The sequence below is a fragment of the Drosophila subpulchrella genome, unplaced genomic scaffold (genome assembly GCF_014743375.2).
Source record: "Drosophila subpulchrella strain 33 F10 #4 breed RU33 unplaced genomic scaffold, RU_Dsub_v1.1 Primary Assembly Seq430, whole genome shotgun sequence".
Lineage (NCBI taxonomy): Eukaryota > Metazoa > Arthropoda > Insecta > Diptera > Drosophilidae > Drosophila > Drosophila subpulchrella.
The window spans coordinates 418,291-437,495 of record NW_023665647.1 but is presented as its reverse complement, the minus strand read 5'-3'; the positions used below and the strand labels follow the sequence as shown (position 1 = coordinate 437,495).

Below are 19,205 nucleotides of genomic sequence, written 5' to 3'. Positions count from 1 at the left end.
AAGCAAGCTCGATGTTTGGGTTCCGCATAACTTAAAGGAAATTCACCTAACTAAGCGTATCAACATCTGCTATTCTCTGCTGCAACGGATTAAAAACGATCCTTTTTTGAAGCGGATCATTACTGGCGACGAAAAGTGGGTTGTTTACAATAATGTCCAACGAAAAAGATCATGGAGCAAGAAAGATGAGCCAGCCCAAGCCACATCAAGGGCCGATATCCATCAGAGGAAAGTTATGCTGTCTGTTTGGTGGAATTGGAAGGGTGTAGTGCACTTTGAGCTGCTGGGACGGAATGAAACCATCAATTCAGATGTGTACTGTCGCCAGCTATCCAATTTGGCGGAAAAAATTAAAGAAAAGGAGCCGGCACTAGCTAATCGCAAGGGTATAGTCTTTCACCATGACAACGCTAGGCCCCACACATCTTTGGTCACTCGGCAAAAATTAACGGAGCTGAATTGGGAAGTGCTACCACATCCACCTTATAGTCCGGACTTAGCACCTTCAGATTACCATTTGTTTCGCTCTCTTCAAAACTCTTTGAATGGTAAAAACTTTGATTCAGATGAGGCTGTCGAAAACCACTTGTCTCGATTCTTTGCTGGAAAAGACCAAAAGTTCTTCGAGCGCGGAATTATGCAGCTGCCCGAGAGATGGTCATTAGTGGTCGAACAAAACGGCCAATACATAATTGATTAATTATAAGTCCTGATATAAATAAATCATCTTTGAAAATATTGAAAAAAAACGACATGACTTTCTTGCCAACCCAATACTAATCATTATTTTAAAGATTTCGACGATTCAACTTAACTTATCTTTTGCATTGCCTTTACAAATTAGCTTTTTGAATGTCTTAATGGGAACTATATTTACCAATTCACTTAGTAGTACTTATTCTTAATATTATTTATTTATTTAATATTATTATTCGTATTTATTAATTTGTTATCGCAGTTCTATCTTGACTTTTATTCGTCCTTTTATATATTGCCTTCAATTTGCACATGTGCTCGCTAGTCTCTCTTGTATCGCAGTGTGACCGTTCTCCGATCTTTACAATATCCTAGCTTTCAATATTAGCTTAACTTAGTTTTACATTGAATTGAATTCAAATCGCCGGAACGAAGCCAGAAAACTAATTTCAATATATAATAAAACATGTTCGCAATACCAAAATCTACATGTGAGATTTTTTTTATTGGGATTCTTTTGACTTCTAAATTAGTTTTACAATCATAGGAAACATTATTCCCCAACATGATCGGATATGTTCCTCTAAGATAACCATCTTTAGATGTTTTGGGTGTGCGAATTTTCTCACGTACATGGCAACACCTGTGATAACGAGGCAAAAGGATACGTAATCACATCTTTCCCAACATGAAATATGCTGAATATTAATTGCTCTTAATGAGGGAAAGGATACATGATCAATGTTAATACTTGGGGATGTGGGGAAAGTGTGCGACTTTTCTCACGTGCAAATTAAGTTCCTCGCTTGTGAATTAATTAAAAAACTTTATTTTTATTTTTTAATCACTTATTCACTATTACAATTTTTTAATAGGTCGAACTTATTTTATTCACTGCTTGTTTACTTTTTATCGATTTGTTCTACTGCTCGATTCGGATCTCAAAAACGAAACTGCCTGCTCTCTAGTTCAATGATCAATAATCAAACCTCGGCCTAAGAGATTTTATCTACAAAAATTGATAAGAGAATGACTCAAGAGAGTCGGAAAATAGGATGATGCAATTTGCCAATTGTCCAATCTTGGCCGGAAATTGGTGTTTACATTAGCGGAGTTTAGGGATCTTTTTGTTTACGTTAGCAGACTCGGGGCTCGCTTTGGGGATCTTTTGTTTACGTTAGCGGACTCAGGGCTCGCTTGGGACTCCGATGTTTACAATATCGGTTTGGATGTTTATAGCATCCGTTTGATTCGGGCTGCGTGAAATTGATCTGGGTGGGAATGATTTGGAGGCCTGGTTGACAGAAATAGCTGACCACGGATTTATCTCGGGTCTGTCAGAGTTATTTGGAATTTAGCTTTCGGCTCAAAGATGTTTATAAATTGGGTAAGAGCCCCTAAATAATGTGTCATATAACTCCCCCCATTCTAAATTGAATCGTCCCGATTCATAGGAACTGATGGGTATAGTGAATGTAACTGATTGGTTAATTCGACAATGATATTTTCTTCTAGGGTATTTTCATTGTCGGGGATATTATTTATTTCATTATCGGAAATATTGCTTACTGGTTAAATTTCTATATGAATTTGCCATGGTTTGAATATTAAAAATTTGCTGAATTTGATTATAACCATAATAATTAAATATATAAATGTAAATATGATTAATATCAACGTAACTGGAATTTGAGTTTTTTAATTTGAATTAATGGATTTAGCATGTTAATATTATCAAATGAGAGTTCCGAAACATTAGATATAATATATTCGGATACTAAAAAATCTGTATATTTTCGAGCTGTGATGTACATTGGTTCCATTAAAAGTTATTAAATATGACCCATTTAAATGAGTGCCATTAAATGTATTTTCTCCATTTACAAAAATGGCTCCATCTTGGATTACATCTCCATTTTTATTTTTTTCTCGGTTTTTGTTACAAAAAGATTTTTCTATATTTAGTAATCTGGTGAAACAAGAACCTTCTGAGTTAAGTGTGCAATAATTATTAAATATTTCTGTCTTAAAATAACATTACATAGTACTTATTTATACATTTTGCGACGTGATTATCAATTAATAATTTTCCATCATTATGTGAAATGGATCTTGAATTGTAAACGTCACAACGATCGGTAATAATAGGGTATTTTATGTAAGTTATAATAAGATCTTGATGCAAAGCGATTTTAAATTGAGATATTTCTAAAAGGTATGTTATAATTACAGGTCTATCTTCTTGCTTATAAATTTCTTGTATATCATCAATGTTTAGAATTCTAATTGTACTCGCCAAAATTGATGTATTCAATACTAAAATTCCATTAAATTCATAATATCGTAAGTAAGCAAGCGCAGACGATATTTTCTGAGTGGAATTTCTTGATCTTTAAAGGCTGTTTTGAATTGTTCAGATAAAGATTTTATCTCTTTAAATATTTTAGAATTAATAACGAATTGATCGTTATTATTTTTTATTAAATCATCGATTTTATTTTGGACTGTTATGAAATCATCATGATCTGGTGTTCCCGCTATCCATTTCCAAATAGTGCCTATTTCATCAATGCTTCTTTTCGATCTACTGGGTATAATTTGAGAGATAAGTATTTTGATAATTTTTAAGTCGTGGGATATTTCCCAAAGAAAATTCTTGATGTCGTGACCCTTTAGAAATTCTGTTTCAAGATTAATTATTTCTCTACAAAGACTTATATTAGTTATATGAAATAAATCTGCGTATGATTCATAAGTAAGAATATCTTTGGTATCCTTGTAAAGAAGGAAATCATGGGACGTGTAATCCATAATTTCGGATTTGGTTGTAGCTACCAGCAATAATAAGTACATTATTGAAATCATTATTTGTAATTTGAAACAAATTATTTAATATTATCTTAATGAATCGTTCGGTTTCAGTTATTTATAATAACTTTATTGGGGAGATTTTCCTTAACTACTTGTTTTTTATATCTAGAATTAAGCTTGCTTTTTTCCCCGTGTTTCTTTTCGTAAACTACCTCTCCTACGTGATAATTCTTATTTTGTCTATCTCTATTGTGAAAATTCAACATTTTCTCTCAAAAGGTCGATGGTTGGTTATTGAGTGAATTGTTAAATTGTATTTTGTGCTGCTCTAATTATAATTTCGGAATAATCAATTAAATTAAGCTCATCTTTAATGACGCGAGCAACTCCTGTTAAGGTAGAGTGTGCCCTTTTTATTTGTCCGTTGGACGTACTATGTCGCAAAGAATATAGATGTCTGCAAAGAATATAGATATCCCATTTCTTTGTGCAAAAGACTTAAATTGGGAAGAAGAAAAACTTGGTTCGTTATCTATCATCAAAGATTTGGCTAATGGAAATTGTTGTAAAATTTCTTAAACTTTCTTTTCTATATTTAGTTTATTAGGGATTTCTTTTACGACTAGGTATTTCGATTACGAATCTATACGGGTAATGAATATAAGATTTTGGGCGTAAAATATGTCAAGATGCAAATTTTCACCTTCTCTTTCTGGAATAGGTGCTTGACCGATAGGAATCTGTTCTGGGTGTCTGTTGTATTTGTTTTGATTGCAGATTGTGCAATTCTTTATAAACTCCTTAAGGTTTTTGTATAAATTAGGCCAATAATATAGTCTAGTTATTTGTTTATAATTTTCATCAAGCCCTTTATGAGCTCTACAATGAGTTTCTGTGATAATAAGAGATCTGTCTTCAGCGTTCTCGACATCCTGGACAAATGTCTTAGTGTATACAAATTTATTTATAAAATTGTCCTTAACTAGTTTTTGAGTTCTGTAAAAACCTTCTAGAGTACAGTGAACTCCTTTTGTTATATTGGGTGGAATATATTCCCTTAAGATTTATTTTAAATTTTCTGGAATGTCATACTCTATTATATGTCTAGTATTTTTGAATACATTAATCGACTCATGTATTGTATACCTCCCCGTTGCTATTAGCAATTGTTGCTTAAACTGGTTTAATGGTTTTCGGGTTTCTTGTATAACATTCTCAAAACTACTCTCTGCTGAATGCTGAGTATTTTGATCTGAGACCGATTCATTACTTTCCGTAAAGTTATTAATTTGGATCCGTGATAAAGCGTCCGCAACAACATTTGTTGCTCCTGGCTTATAAATAATTTTGGGTGAATAGCTTTCAATAAAGGAATACCATCTTTTCATCTTGATATTTGGATTTTTTGAGAAATGGAAAATGAAAGAGGTTGATGATCGGTATAGATCTCGATGTTGTTAACCCCAAATAAGTAATTTCGAAGATTTTTAAAAGTCCATACAATGGCTTAAATTCCTTTTTATTTGTTGCATATAATTGTTCGGTTTTGGTCAGAGTTTTTGAATTAAATGTAATTGGTTTTCATTCCTGAGAAAGAACAGCACCAATTGCTAAGTCAGATGCGTCAGTTGTTAGGGTAAATTTTTTTTTAAAGTAAGGTTGTACTAGTTATATTTGTGCAATTAAATTTTCTTTGAGCTCGTTAAAAGCTCTTACATCTGAATCATAAGCTATATTAAAGTTTTACGTGATGCTTTTTTAGATACTTTGCCGATTTGGCCTTCTAAAAATTTTGTTAAAGGTTTAGCTATCTTTGCGTAATTTTGCACAAATTTTTTTCCTGTAAGGCCTAGGAAGCTTCTAAGCTCTCGAATATTATTAGGGATCGGATATGTGACAATTGTAGGAATTTTTTCGGGATCGGTTTTGATCACATTGTTCAATTGTTTTTGAAAATATAATTATGTCATCCATATAAACATGACTTGTTTTACCCACTTGTTCTCTTCAAATATCATCCATCGCTCGTTGGAATATTCTTGGAGCGTTGGTCAAACCGAAAGGCATTCTTAGGAATTCGTAATTCCCATTGTTTATTGAAAATGAGGTTTTCTAAATGTCTGGTTCTTCATGAGAATCTGATGGAATCCAGATTCCAAGTCAATTGTTGAAAAGTATTTGGCTTTTCCAAGATTTGACAAAATCACTGAAGGGTCCTGCATTGGATATCTATCAGGTATAGTATTTTCATTAAGATTTTTATAATCAATTACGAGTCTGAGTTTTGGAGTTCCGTCTTCATTGAAACCCTTTTTTGGTACCACTAGTACAAGGAAATTATAAGGACTTCTACTTGGCCTTATAATTTCTTCTTTTAGCATTCGACTTATTTCAGAATATACAAAATCTGAAGCTGATAGAGCATAAGGGTATTGTTTGCTGTAAATGGCCCTATCGTTTACGGTGTTTATTTTACCGCGTATATCTGTCCTAAAAGGAATCTGCATATTTATTTTAGAATGCTCTTCATTGATAATATTTAATATTTCATTCTCCAGATCTTTTCTTTGATCTGCAGATGATATTTTTATGTTGTTTATTTTTTGATTGTCGGATAGTTCAACGACGGCGTGTTCAGAATTTTTAAATTCCAAACTTTTATTTTTTCGGATTTTTCAACGACGGCGGGTTTAGGATTTTTACTTCCCAAACTTTTATTTTTGTCGGATATTTCAACGACGGCGTGTTCAGGATTTGTATATCCCAAACTAAATTCGCTTTGATTACCCATTTCAGATTCGGATCTGATTTGAGCCTTTTCATCAAAGTATTTTTTTAATATAAATTCTTTTAATGGAAGAATGGTGTTTTCTTCTGTTAAAGAATGTTGGTTTAAAATGTTTCCGTTATCATAATTTAATTTTTCTTCTATTCCATTATATTTAATAACTCCCTTAACTGTAGCAATAACAGCTTCTATTTTTTTCAATAGGTTATAACCGACCAGTAAATCTGAGTCTAGCCCTTCTATTTCATAAAAAGTACAAGTATATCGCGTATCAAAAATAGTTATCATATAATAATATTTAATTATTGAATATCCATTCACTATGGATACTCTTTTGTATATTGGAAGCTCATTCTTATTTTTATAAATTACTTTTCGAATATAACACGAGGTTGCCACGGTGTCAATTAATATTTTTAATTTTTTTTATTTATTTTCGGGTCATTTCTAATTAAGTAGGGTAAGCCTACTCCTGACTTTTGTCTAAAAAATGGTTCTCCTCAATGTTATTTAGTCTCATCGTCTTGTTAGCCTGTTGGTAAACAGTTCCAGTTGGTACCCTTTTATTTTGGGCTTGTCCTTGCTGAGTGTTCTGTGTCTCAAGTTTATTGGTTTGATTCCACTTGCTCTGGCTATAATTATTATTATTAGTTTAATTATAAACTAATATATAATAATTATAATAACTAATTATAACTAATTAAAAAATGTTATTTCCAAGCGTAGGAGGTTATATGTTAAAAAACACCAAAGCTATAATTTGTTTCATATTATTTTTCCACCAATTTTCCGAATGTTCCTGTGGCAGCTATATGATATAGTCGTCCGATTTTGATAAAATTAAATTCAAAATTCAGAACTAATTAAAAAATGTTATTTCCAAGCGGAGGAGGTTATATGTTAAAAAAAAACCGAAGCTATAATTTGTTTTATAATATTTTTCCACCAATTTTCCGAATGTTCCTGTGGCAGCTATATGATATAGTCGTCCGATTTCGATAAAATTTAATTTGAAATTCAAAACTAATTAAAAAATATTATTTCCAAGCTTAGGAGGTTATATGCTAAAAAACACCAAAGATATAATTAAGAAAAATTTTTTTTCCGATTATTCCTATGGGAGCTATAAGATATAGTTGTCCGATCTGGCTGGTTCCGACTTATATACTACCTGCAAAAGATATAAGACTTTTGGGAAAGTTTCAGTCCGATAGCTTTAAAACTGAGAGACTAGTTTGCGCAGAAACGGACGGACAGACGGACAGACGGACATGGGTAGATCGACTCGTCTAGTGATGCTGATCAAGAATATATATACTTTATGGGGTCGGAAACGTCTCCTTTACTGCGTTGCAAACTTCTGACTGAAATCAATATGCCCTCTGCAAGGGTATAATATCGAAAAATTCCTAGTGTAACATAGGTTGGTGTCGTGGCGAATTCACGAAAGAGCCAGAGAGAGATTTTATAGTGCTACCGAGTTTTTGAACGATTGCTTTTCAAATCCCTTACGGTGCTCTATCGCGTACTTTCACCTTATATTATCGCATCGCCTTGCGTGCTCACTCTGGCAACAGCTAAACGGTGTATTAAGGGAATCGCTTTAAAGGCGCCGCAGGATCAACATGCTGTTGTCACTGCGACTACTGCAAAAGCAGCAGGGAGAAGGTGGTCTAAGAAACGGCGAAGGATTTATTCCGTTCCCTCGCAGTTTATTTTGAACAATAAATAAGAAAAATTCCTCTTAGAATAATGTAGTTTGTTTTAAAACATATTATTTATCATTGAAGGGATTTTCCTGTGTAGACATTTTAAATGCTGGAATGAAACAATCTGGAGTATTTTATTTACAAATTCGCGGCACGACATATTGGTTTTTGAAGGTGTACTGTGATCAACAAACTACAGATGGAGGTTGGACTGTAAGTAATTTTTTACAGGTAAATTTATTTTATTTACCTCGTTAATTGTAGGTTATTCAAAGGCGCGACGATTTTGGAGAGTCCCGGGAAAACTTTAACAGGGATTGGTCAGATTACAAAAATGGATTTGGTGAACCAAACAAAGACTTTTGGCTTGGTAATGAGAATATATATATGTTGACAAACAACGACGAATATTCGTTGCGAGTAGACCTAGAGGATTTCGAAGGAAATAAACGGTAAGATATCATCCTAAAGGTAAGATAGGGAAAATTTATATCCTTTTAAAAGTATTTACCAGGTAAAAGAAAGCGTTTTCAACCATATCAATTATTTATATCAGGGACCGTAAATAAGAGTTGGAAACTCAAAAATTACAGCGAATTACTCAACTTTTATTCATACAATGGCTTAAGAATTATTCTTAATTTTTTTAAAACGACCTTTGAGAATCCCTATTCAAGACTTTAATTCAAACAAGAGAAAACGTTATAGTCGATGTCCTCGACATTGGTCAAAAAACACCGAAGTAATAATTTTTACATTTTTTAAGAAATTTTTTTTAACACTTCTATGGGAGCTATATGTACACTGGTCGGCATAAGTATTTTGACAAAACAAAAGTTAAATATACTTATAATTTGAACTTACTTCTGTAAACTTTGGCATCAATAGAAAGGTAACTTAAATGCCGTTTGAATGATACAATACATTTCTTAACCCATTCAGTGCTTTCTTCGAATAAAAAGGTGAAGTAATAAAATTCAATACTTTAACTAAACCACCCTTAGCGCTTTCGATTTGCCTCCGAATCTTCCAATGTTGGTCTTAACATTTAAAGGACACAGTTATTATACCAGTTAGTCGTAGAGTAAGAGGGTATACTAGATTCGTCGGAAAATATGTAAAAAGGCAGAAGGAAGCGTTTCCGACCCCATAAAGAATTAATATTCATCATCAGGATCACTAGCCGAGTCGATCTAGCCATGTCCGTCTGTCCATCTGTCCTTATAAACCCTGAGATCTCGAAAACTAAAAGAGCTAGGCTATTTGGATTTGGCATGCAGATTCCTGAGCTTATTGCGCAGCGCAAGTTTGTTTCAGCAGGGTGCCACACCCACTCTAACGCCCACAAGCCGCACAAAACTGTGGCTCCTACAGTTTTGATGCCAGAATAAAAATTTTAACTAAAATGTATTTTTCTCATCAATACCTATCGATTGACTCAAAAAAAAGTTTGCCGAGCAAGCTTCAAAATATTGTAAATATGAACGCGGATATCTCGGAAACTATCAAATATAGAGAATTGGAATTTCAGATTTAGATTCCGTAGCTTTGTACGCAGCGCAAGTTTGTTACGCGAATATGCCACGCCCACAAACCGCCCAAACCTGTGGCGCCCACAATTTTCATGCTAGATACAAATTTTTAACTGAGATGTATTATTCTTCCTAGAAGTGGTCTAAGTTAACCAAAAATTTCGACAAAATTTTGAAGGGTAATATCATTTACAAAACAATGAAGAACGCTATAGTCGAGTACCTCGACTATCAGATACCCGTTACTCAGCTAAAGGGACAAAAGGGAAATGGAGATATGCAAGCAGCAAAGCGAGACTGAAATGCGCCACCTACCCCTGATCACAATATATGGTTATGTGGGCGGTAGACAGCTTTAAGCGTTATGGGCGTTAGAGTGGGCGTGGCAAACTTTTTTTTAGATCAATCGATAGGTATTGACGAGACTAATACATTTGAGTTAAAATTTTTATTTTAGCATAAAAACTGTGAGTGCCACAGGTTTGGGCGGTTTGTGGGCGTTAGAGTGGGTGTGGCATATTCGCGTAACAAACTTGCACTGCGCTCAAGGCTACGGAATCTAAATCTGAAATCTCAATTCTCTATCTTTAAAAGTTTCCGAGATTTCCGCGTTCATATTTACGATTCTTTAAAGTTTGTGGGCGTTAAAGTGGGCGTGGCAATTTTTTTTTTTGGGTCAATCGATAGGTATTGGTGAGAAAAATTCATTTCAGTTAAAATATTTAGTATTAGACCGTGCAAGGATATAACAATTATTTCATTATTTCTCTGACCGTTTCTTAAACAGCTATATGTTAGAGTCGTCCGATTTTTATTAAATTTAATTCGAAATTCTTAAAAAAATCAAAATGTTATTCCCAATAGAATAAAAAAATACATCAAAAAACACCGAAGCTATGATTTGTTTCATATTATTTTCCCACCAATTTTCCGATCGTCCCTATGTCAGCTATATGATAAAGTCGTCCGATTTTGATAAGACTAAATTCGAAATTCAAAACTAATTAAAAATGTTATTTCCAAGCGTAGGAGGTTATATGTTGAAAAACACCGAAGCTATAATTTGTTTCATATTATTTTCCCACCAATTTTCCGATCGTTCCTATAGCAGCTATATGATATAGTCGTCCAACTTTGATAAAATTAAATTCGAAACTCAGAATTAATTAAAAAATGTTATTTCCAAGCGTAGAAGGTTATATGTTAAAAAACACCAAATATATAATTTTAATTTTTTTTTTCCGATTGTTCCTATGGGAGCTTTTAGATATAGTTGTCCGATCCGGTTGGTTCCAACTTATATACTACCTGCAAAATACAACTTTTCTGAAAGTTTCACCCCTATAGCTTTAAAACTGGGAGACTAGTTTGCGTAGAAACGGACGGCCAGGCGAACATGGCTAGATTGACTCGTCTAGTGATGCTGATCAAGAATATATATACTTTATGGGGTTGGAAACGTCTCCTTCACTGCGTTGCAATCTTCTGACTACCCTCTGCAAGGGTATAAAAATTCAGCTTTCGAGTTCTACAATGGCTCTTATGAATGTACTGATTTGTAGTATAGTTATTATACCCGTTACTCGGAGAGTAAAAGGGTATACTAGATTCGTCGAAAAGTATTTAACAAGCAGAAGGAAGCGTTTCCGACCCCATAAAATATATATATATTCTTGATCAGGATCACTAGCCGAGTCGATCTAGCCATGTCCGTCTGTCCGTATGTCCGGATGAACGCTGAGATCTCGGAAACTATGAGAGCTGGGCTATTGAGATTTGGCGTGCAGATTCCTGAGCTTCTTACGCAGCGCAAGTTTGTTTCAGTAGAGTGCCACGCCCACTTTTACGCCCACAAACCGCCCAAAACTGTGGCTCCTACAATTTTGATGCTAGAACAAAAATTTTAACTGAAATGTATTGTCCTCATCAATACCTATCGATTGACCCAAAAAAAGTTTGCCACGCCCACTTTTACGCCCACAATCCGCCCACAAGCTTCAAAAAATCGTAAATAAGAACGTGGATATCTCGGAAACTATCAAAGATAGAGAATTGGGATTTAAGATTTAGATTCCGTGGCCTTGTGCGCAGCACAAGTTTGTTACGCGAATATGCCACGCCCACTCTAACGCCCACAAACCGCCCAAGCCTGTGGCGCCCACAATTTTCATGCTAGAAACAAAATTTTAACTGAACTGTATTGGTCTCGTCAATACCTATCGATTGACCCAAAAATTTGCCACGCCCACCCTAACGCCCATAACGCTTAAATCTGTCTACCGCCGGTAGGTGGCGCAATTCAATATCGCTTTGCTGCTTGCTTATCTCCATTTCCCTTTGGTCCCTTTAGCTGAGTAACGGGTATCTGATAGTCGAGGCACTCGACTATAGCGTTCTTCCTTGTTTTTCTTTTGATTATCAATGACCTTTTGGAGAGTTCTATCAGTTTCTTATAATTTATGTGGCCTTCTGTGCCCAGGTATTGATACAGATTTTTAATAGGTAAAATATATTTTAATTTATTGTAAATATATTTCTTATTTCAAAAAAGTTACATGCTTTGAAAAGGTAAAATTAGAGTCGGCTTATGATAAACATTTTGCTTTCGCAAATATTTTGAAAAACAATGGATTTTAAAGGTATTTTCCTCCGTTTTGAGTAAGCTCAATTTAAATCATTTTCTTTAAATCTTGGGAGAGACCGGAAAATAATTCTGCGTTTAAATTGTCCACGAGCACAACAGGATCGCTAAAGGCCCAAAAGGGAGTGTTGGAAAAAATAATAATGAAGCATGCCATTTTTTCAAGTTTATCTGGTACCTGTTTACGTAGCTATCCCGAGAGATTAGTGCACACATTTTATTGCAATTGTTTTAATAAGCAAAAGGGGAAAAACTCTTTAATCCATCTCTTTAGGTCGCAAATCTTATCCGAAATCACAAAATTTTAAGGGAATGGACGACTTTTTCATTAATTATTTAGGACTTGAAATCGAATCTTTCAATTTTTCAGATGACGATTCAAAAATGTCGAATGTATGCGCAGTCTTAAGGCTAATGCATTGTTTTGTCTGAATGGATGTTCCAAGTCAAGTAAAAAACTATCCTTTTCGACATATACAAATTTGTGTAAATCTGCTTTCGTTCTATGAGGAAAAGCAGGACAAGTTCGAAGAGCGTGACCTTGACCGAGAACACAGGTCAAAACTTAAGTATCCTTACTGCAACGGTCTTGTTGAAAACTTTTAAAAAATACATTTTCCCAACTTTTCTCGTAACATATTATATTTAATATTTATTTGACAAAACATAAAAGATCTAAATAATAATAACGATACATATGCTAAAACCTAAAATGGTCAGCACTTACTTCACCTAGGAGCGGTTTTTTAAAGTTGACTAGTGCTTATTAACTAAGTTGGCGTGGCACTCGGCTAAATATTGCTCATCGCAGGAGTCCCAAGAATCTGCATGCTCAATCCCAACTTCCCATCAAGACCGCTTTTGAAAAGTGAAATTTGACAGCGCGGTCTTAATAATTTTTGGAAAGTAAAACAAATCCGTGACACAAAAATGATAATATTTCATACTCTTAAAAAAAGTTGGCCTGCGAAACAACAGTTAAATTAGGTCGAGCGGCCTTAGTTCACTTTAAAATGAGTTACGCTGGCCGAAGAAAATATTCCGCGGCCTTGGTTCCTGCGGTCTAATTACCATCCCCCTTCCTCTGATTTTAATTTAAACAAAGTCATCGCATACAGGCAATGTCTTTGAATAAAATGTTGATGGATGAGAAAATCTTTATTGATCTCGCTGACTAAAGTGTTGATAATCTCTGAAGATATATTATTTGAATGACCGATAATTAAGGGGTTACGCACACAGCCCAAGACCGTAAGAGCTAGAGTAGCTAATTATACCCGTTACTCGTAGAGTAAAAAGGTATACTAGATTCGTCGGAAAGTATGTAACAGGCAGAAGGAAGCGTTTCCGACCCCATAAAGTATATATTATATTCATATTATTGTACATATTCTTGATCAGGATCACTAGCCGAGTCGATCTAGCCATGTCCGTCTGTCCGTCTGTCTGTCCGTCCCGATGATCGCTGAGATCTCTGAAACTATTAGAGCTATGCTATTTAGATTTGGCATGCAGATTCCTGAGCTTCTTACGCAGTGCAAGTTTGTTTCAGCAGCGTGCCAGGCCCACTTTAACGCCCAAAAGCCGCCCAAAACTGTGGCTTCTACATTTTTGATGCTAGAATAAAAATTTTAACTGAAATGAATTATTCTCATCAATACCTATCGATTGACCCAAAAAAAGTTTGCCACGCCCACAAACCGCCCACAAACTTCAAAAAATTGTAGTTATGAACGCGGATATCTCGGAAAATATTAAAGATAGAGAATTTGGATCTCAGATTTAGATTCCTTAGCCTTGTACGCAGCGCAAGTTTTCTACGCGAATATGCCACGCCCACTCTAGCGCCCACAAGCCGCCCAAAACTGTGGCTCCTACATTTTTGATTCTAGGGTAAAAATTTTAACTGAAATGTATTAGTCTCGCCAATACCTATCGATTGATCCAACTCACGCCACAAGCCTGTGGCACCTACAATTTTCATGCTAGAAAAAAAATTGTAATTGATATGTATTAGTCTCGTCAATACCTATCGATTGACCCAAAAAAAAAGTTTGCCACGCCCACTCTAACGCCGAAAACGCTTAAATCTGTCTACCGCCCACATAACCATATATTGAGATCAGGGGTAGGTGGCGCATTTCAGTCTCGCTTTGCTGCTTGCATATCTCCATTTCCCTGTTGTCCCTGTAGCTGAGTAACGGGTATCTGATAGCCGAGGTACTCGACTATAGCGTTCTTCCTTGTTTTTAATTGCCTATGTGGTTTAAATACTTTTTGGCATGTATATGGGTATTGATATTAAGAACAAAGTCTCACTTACATTAAAAAAAAAAGTATTTTAAAATTTGGGCGCCAGACAGGTGTCGTGGAAAAACAAGAGAAGTCGCTGTAGTCAATGGCCTCGACTATCAGATAAACGTTACTCAGCTTAAGGGAGTGCGAGAGGGTTGGAGTAACTCTGCTTTTTTCACTAACACACCTAGCCTAGAGCGCCACCTATCTTTTTCTTCTATAGTGCCACTTGGCCTACAGTGCCAACTAGCCTATAGCGCCCCTAGCGGCTTGTTGGCATATTAGTAAAAACTGCTTATTTGCTGCATTTGGTGTGCAATTTCGATTGAATTTTAGTGATAAAGGCGTTAGAGTGGGCGTGGCACCCTGCTGAAAGAAACTTGCGCTGCGCAAGAAGCCCTAGAATCTGCATGCCAAGTCCCAACACTCTAGCTTATAGTTTCCGAGATCTCAGTGTTCATATGGACAGATGGGCAGACTGACAGACGACTATAGCTAGATCGACTTCGCTAGTGTGCTGATCAAGAATATAAATACTTAGTGGGGTCGGAAACGCATCCTTCTACGTGTAACATACCTTGCGACGAACCTAGAATACCCTTTTATATATTGAACGTTAATGCACTATGAGCAGTACAAACAAGTGGCCCAAACGACACCAAGCTCGTTCTTGTTACGCGCAGTCCCATTTTTTTTCGGGCAAATACTGTTCGCGAAGAAGGAACATAGAACAAATAAAGACAGGACAAAACATAGATCAACTAAGACTAAAGCAAATGAGCTAAGATTTTTGTTTTTAATACAGGGATAGAAGTTGAGGAACAAATTAAGTGAAATGGCTTGTGCTAACTAAAATTAGATGTTCATCGTGGCAAGTTAATAGGATAGTAGTTTCGCATTAGTCTGACAGGAACATTGAAGGTTAGGCGGCTTACCAAATCTACGGAATCAATATCGCCTCTGATAAGACTATGCATAAAAATAGTAACAAGCATAGTTCTACGACTTACTAGATTAGGCAAATTAATCAATAGCAATCTACTCGAGTAAGAAGGCAACCTGACGTTTTGATTCCAGTTTAATTCAGGTAAGGCAAAAAGAAGAAATTGTTTCTGTACGGACTCTAGTCGGTCAATAAAATTGTGGATTCCAAACCGAAGAACAGTATTCTAAATTGGGACGGCCAAGGGAGGTAAATAATAATTTGTATGGATCATCAAATTTTTTAGACCAACGCAAGAACACTCATAACTATATTTATGGTAGAGGTTATGTGGGCGTCAAATTTAAGTTTTGGATCTAGGAGAACACCTAAAACGTTAACTGAGTATATTTGGTCTAGGGACATGTTTAGAACGTTGGCGTACTCCAATAGAGAGTCATAACGAAATGCAACGTTAGTTTAAAAGGTTGTACTGACACTGTTCCTGGAATCTATTAATGTCTGACTGCAAGCAGAAACCAGACTCAATATTATTATATGATAAACAAAGCTTAACATCATCAGCATACATCAGTACACGAGGGAAGATCATTTATAAAGAGATTAAACATCAAAGGGCCTAAATGACTGCCTTGGGGCACTCTAAATGTCACGTATATCGTCTTTGAATATAATCCTCTAAGATTTTCCATTCAAATAAATTGAAATCCAAGTTAACAGATTATTCGGAAACCCGAGCTGATCTAATTTGAATAAAAGAAGAGAGCGGTTTACAGAGTCAAAGGCTTTACTAAAATCTGTACAAATTACCTCTGTCTGCAATTTTTTGTTAAGTCCATCAATTACAAAAGATGTCAATTCGAGCAGGTTAGTGGTGGTCGATCTTCGCTTACAATTTGCCTAATTAAGTGATTAGGGTAGCTAAAATTAGACCAAGAAACAGAACTATAAGTAAATTTGAAGAATTCCGCAAATAAATCTGCAATTTCGGGATCCGTAGATGCCTCAATAAAGTTTAAACGTACCGATGATGGCAATGCCAAAGACTTTCACTTAGCACTAACAAAGTTATAAAACTGCCCTGGATCCTTTGAAAATTCAAATGTACATCGGTTCAAATACATGGAATTGCAATGACTGTTAAGTACACTAAAAGCCACGAGCCACCACATATCTTAAAAAATCGGATGGCCTACCCGACTTTGTGTACTTTCTATAGAAGTTTGTTTTAAGTCTTTGCAGCTCATTGGTAAGCAAAGGAGGCCTCTCTAACTTAGGAGGAAGACTATCAGAAACACATTCACTAGAAAAAGAGTTTGGGACACTATAAAATAGTTCCGTAGCCCTTTCAATATCCAAGCAATTATATAAATGTGTCCAAGAAATGTAAGGGAGATTGAAATCACCCAAAACAATCAAGAGATTCCTTTTGGAAAGATGAGTTAGTACAGTTTTTATTGCAGACAAATGGTGTTCATAAATTATTAAGTTGAATCAAGGTGGAATATAAGAACATGTTACAAAAATAGAAAAAGATTGCAAAGAATCTTTAAAACCAACGAACTAACGGTACCAATCAGCACCCTACAAGGAGAGCAAGCAGTTCTATAATTATATGTTCTATATTAAAATTTTTGGACAGAACATCAGAGTTTGATATCTCCAGTTTCAGCCAAGTCTCAGTAAAGGCCAGAATGTCTTCAGAAAAGGCAGAGGAGTCAGCATAAAGCTTAGGTAGCTTTGATAGGCCAAAAATAAACTGCTCAGTTTTTTGGCGGAGGTACTATGAAAGCCCTATTATTGGTTCTCCGTCTCCGTGGGAACAAATTTTTTAATGACCAATTCATCATTAAGCCAAAAACCTTTAGAATTTAGTACATTAAATACTTCGAAGGAGCAGATATTTTAAATTAAGATATCCTACGAACATATGGAAATTGTAACTCTTCCTTTGTGATGTTTTGAGATGGGAGTTCCTAATGTGTATAAATTCTAAAACATCTGCAGATGTGGTTTCAGGGGCTAAGCGAGACACAAATAATTTCTTCCTAAATGGAACAATCGACATTTTCTTCCGCCACCAACAATCTGAACATCGTTCGTCTGATTATCGAGACAATGGACTCCTATAGAGCTAACTTCACCTGTAGGCACAGAAAGCTGCGTAGGGTTGAAGCTTTAAAAAAATGGCGTGTCTATTTACTTGGGATAAAGTTCAAAATTATAACCGACTGCAACGTATTTGCTTTAACGATGAAAAAGCGCGGAGAAATTCCTCTAAGAGTGGCACGGTGGGCATTGTTTCTCCAGGATTATGACTATGTCATCGAACATCGAAGCGGCAGCAAAATGCGTCACGTAGACGCCTTAAGTCGTGTTTCATGTCTTATGTTGCAAATCATTAAAAATCATTCGTATGGCCCATAAGCAAGGACATTTCTCAGTTAAAAGAACTCAAGAGGCTGTCGAGAAGACATTTTACATACCGAACTTATCGAAGAAAGTAATAAGAGTTGTCAAGAGTTGCGTCGAATGTATTATTTCTAAAGGCAAGGCTGGCAAAAAGGAAGGTTTCTTAACACCCATTAACAAAGATGATAAGCCGTTGGAAACATATCATGTTGATCATGTAGGACCAATAGAGCAGACCAGCAAGAACTACAACTACATTCTTGTCGTGATCGATGCGTTCTCTGTAGTGTTTGACTCCTTAGGCTGACTAGCAGAAACAAGAACTGCTCCAAAGCTTTCGGTACCTATGGGTACTGCCGGAAGGGAATCTTTAGGCCCCCAGCGCAAGTGGAGATGACACAGCTGCCGTTACCGATCGGGTAAAAATATTTGAAACTAAGTTGGGATTTGGCACTGATGCCTTTACTCCCAAAAATTTTAAGGGAGCGGTCTTTTTGCGTTTAGGTGACCCTACTGACAATTTTTTATTATCAATGTCGGCCTTAAACTCTTTAAAATCAGAAACTACGCTCATAAGTTTATCAAATAGTTTTTAAAACGATCACTGGTGGGCGCCACATAGCCATCCCAATCACGGTCTATTTCAACGCTCGAGACACAAGTCCACGAAAAACCAACACGCAGATCAACATAGTCTTTTACTCTGCTAGCAAGTACAGTTCATTTCGGATGTATGACTATGTTGCAGAGACGACAATAAATAAAAACGTCATTAGGTGACGAAATGGACGGGATAAAAACAGAATTTAATTTTGTTAAAATTGCTACAATAAAAAAAACAATTAAACATAAACAAACGATTTAAAGCACAATCACGGCTGGTTATGTGGGACTAAGTCACAAAGCAAGGCACCAGTATCACAGATTGTTCGTACCCAAAGGTGCTCAACATGAGCAGCACCCAACAAATCAAGCAGTACCCAAGGTGGGAACAGTACCAGGCGCTCAGTAGCACTCACTGCAGATGAGAATTGCTGATCAGCATATTATATGTCTCACTAACTCACCGACTCAACGGAACACTGACCCGGCAATGCAGTCAGCACATTTTGCAGTGTCAGCCGAGCTAACTACGCAAACTGCTGCCATAATTACCATTCCCTGACCTTCTTTAGAATATAGCTTATTTCACTTTTCACTTTTTTTTCACATTTTCAATATAAGAATTAATCAGTTATTTACACAATTCATAACTCCGCGGTTTTACTTTCCACGTCCGGGAATAGGGCTAGTACTACACTATCTCAACTAGCAGCTAACCTACGCTAGCTTAACCTCAGCTCAGTTCCCGATTCGTCTGTGGTCCGGCATTGCAGTA

The 19,205-nt window shown here is 35.8% G+C and overlaps 1 protein-coding gene across 1 annotated transcript in view; it reads left to right on the top strand.

Moving 5' to 3' along the window:
* Positions 1 to 19,205, top strand: part of LOC119562379 (techylectin-5B-like) — a 76,057-nt gene that overhangs the window by 43,735 nt on the left and 13,117 nt on the right. Inside the window, exons 2-3 of the mRNA XM_037875540.1 lie at positions 8,086 to 8,217; positions 8,269 to 8,456. Of these exons, the coding sequence (XP_037731468.1) occupies positions 8,119 to 8,217; positions 8,269 to 8,456 (287 nt within the window). The 5' untranslated portion in view covers positions 8,086 to 8,118. The remainder of the gene's footprint in view (positions 1 to 8,085; positions 8,218 to 8,268; positions 8,457 to 19,205) is intronic.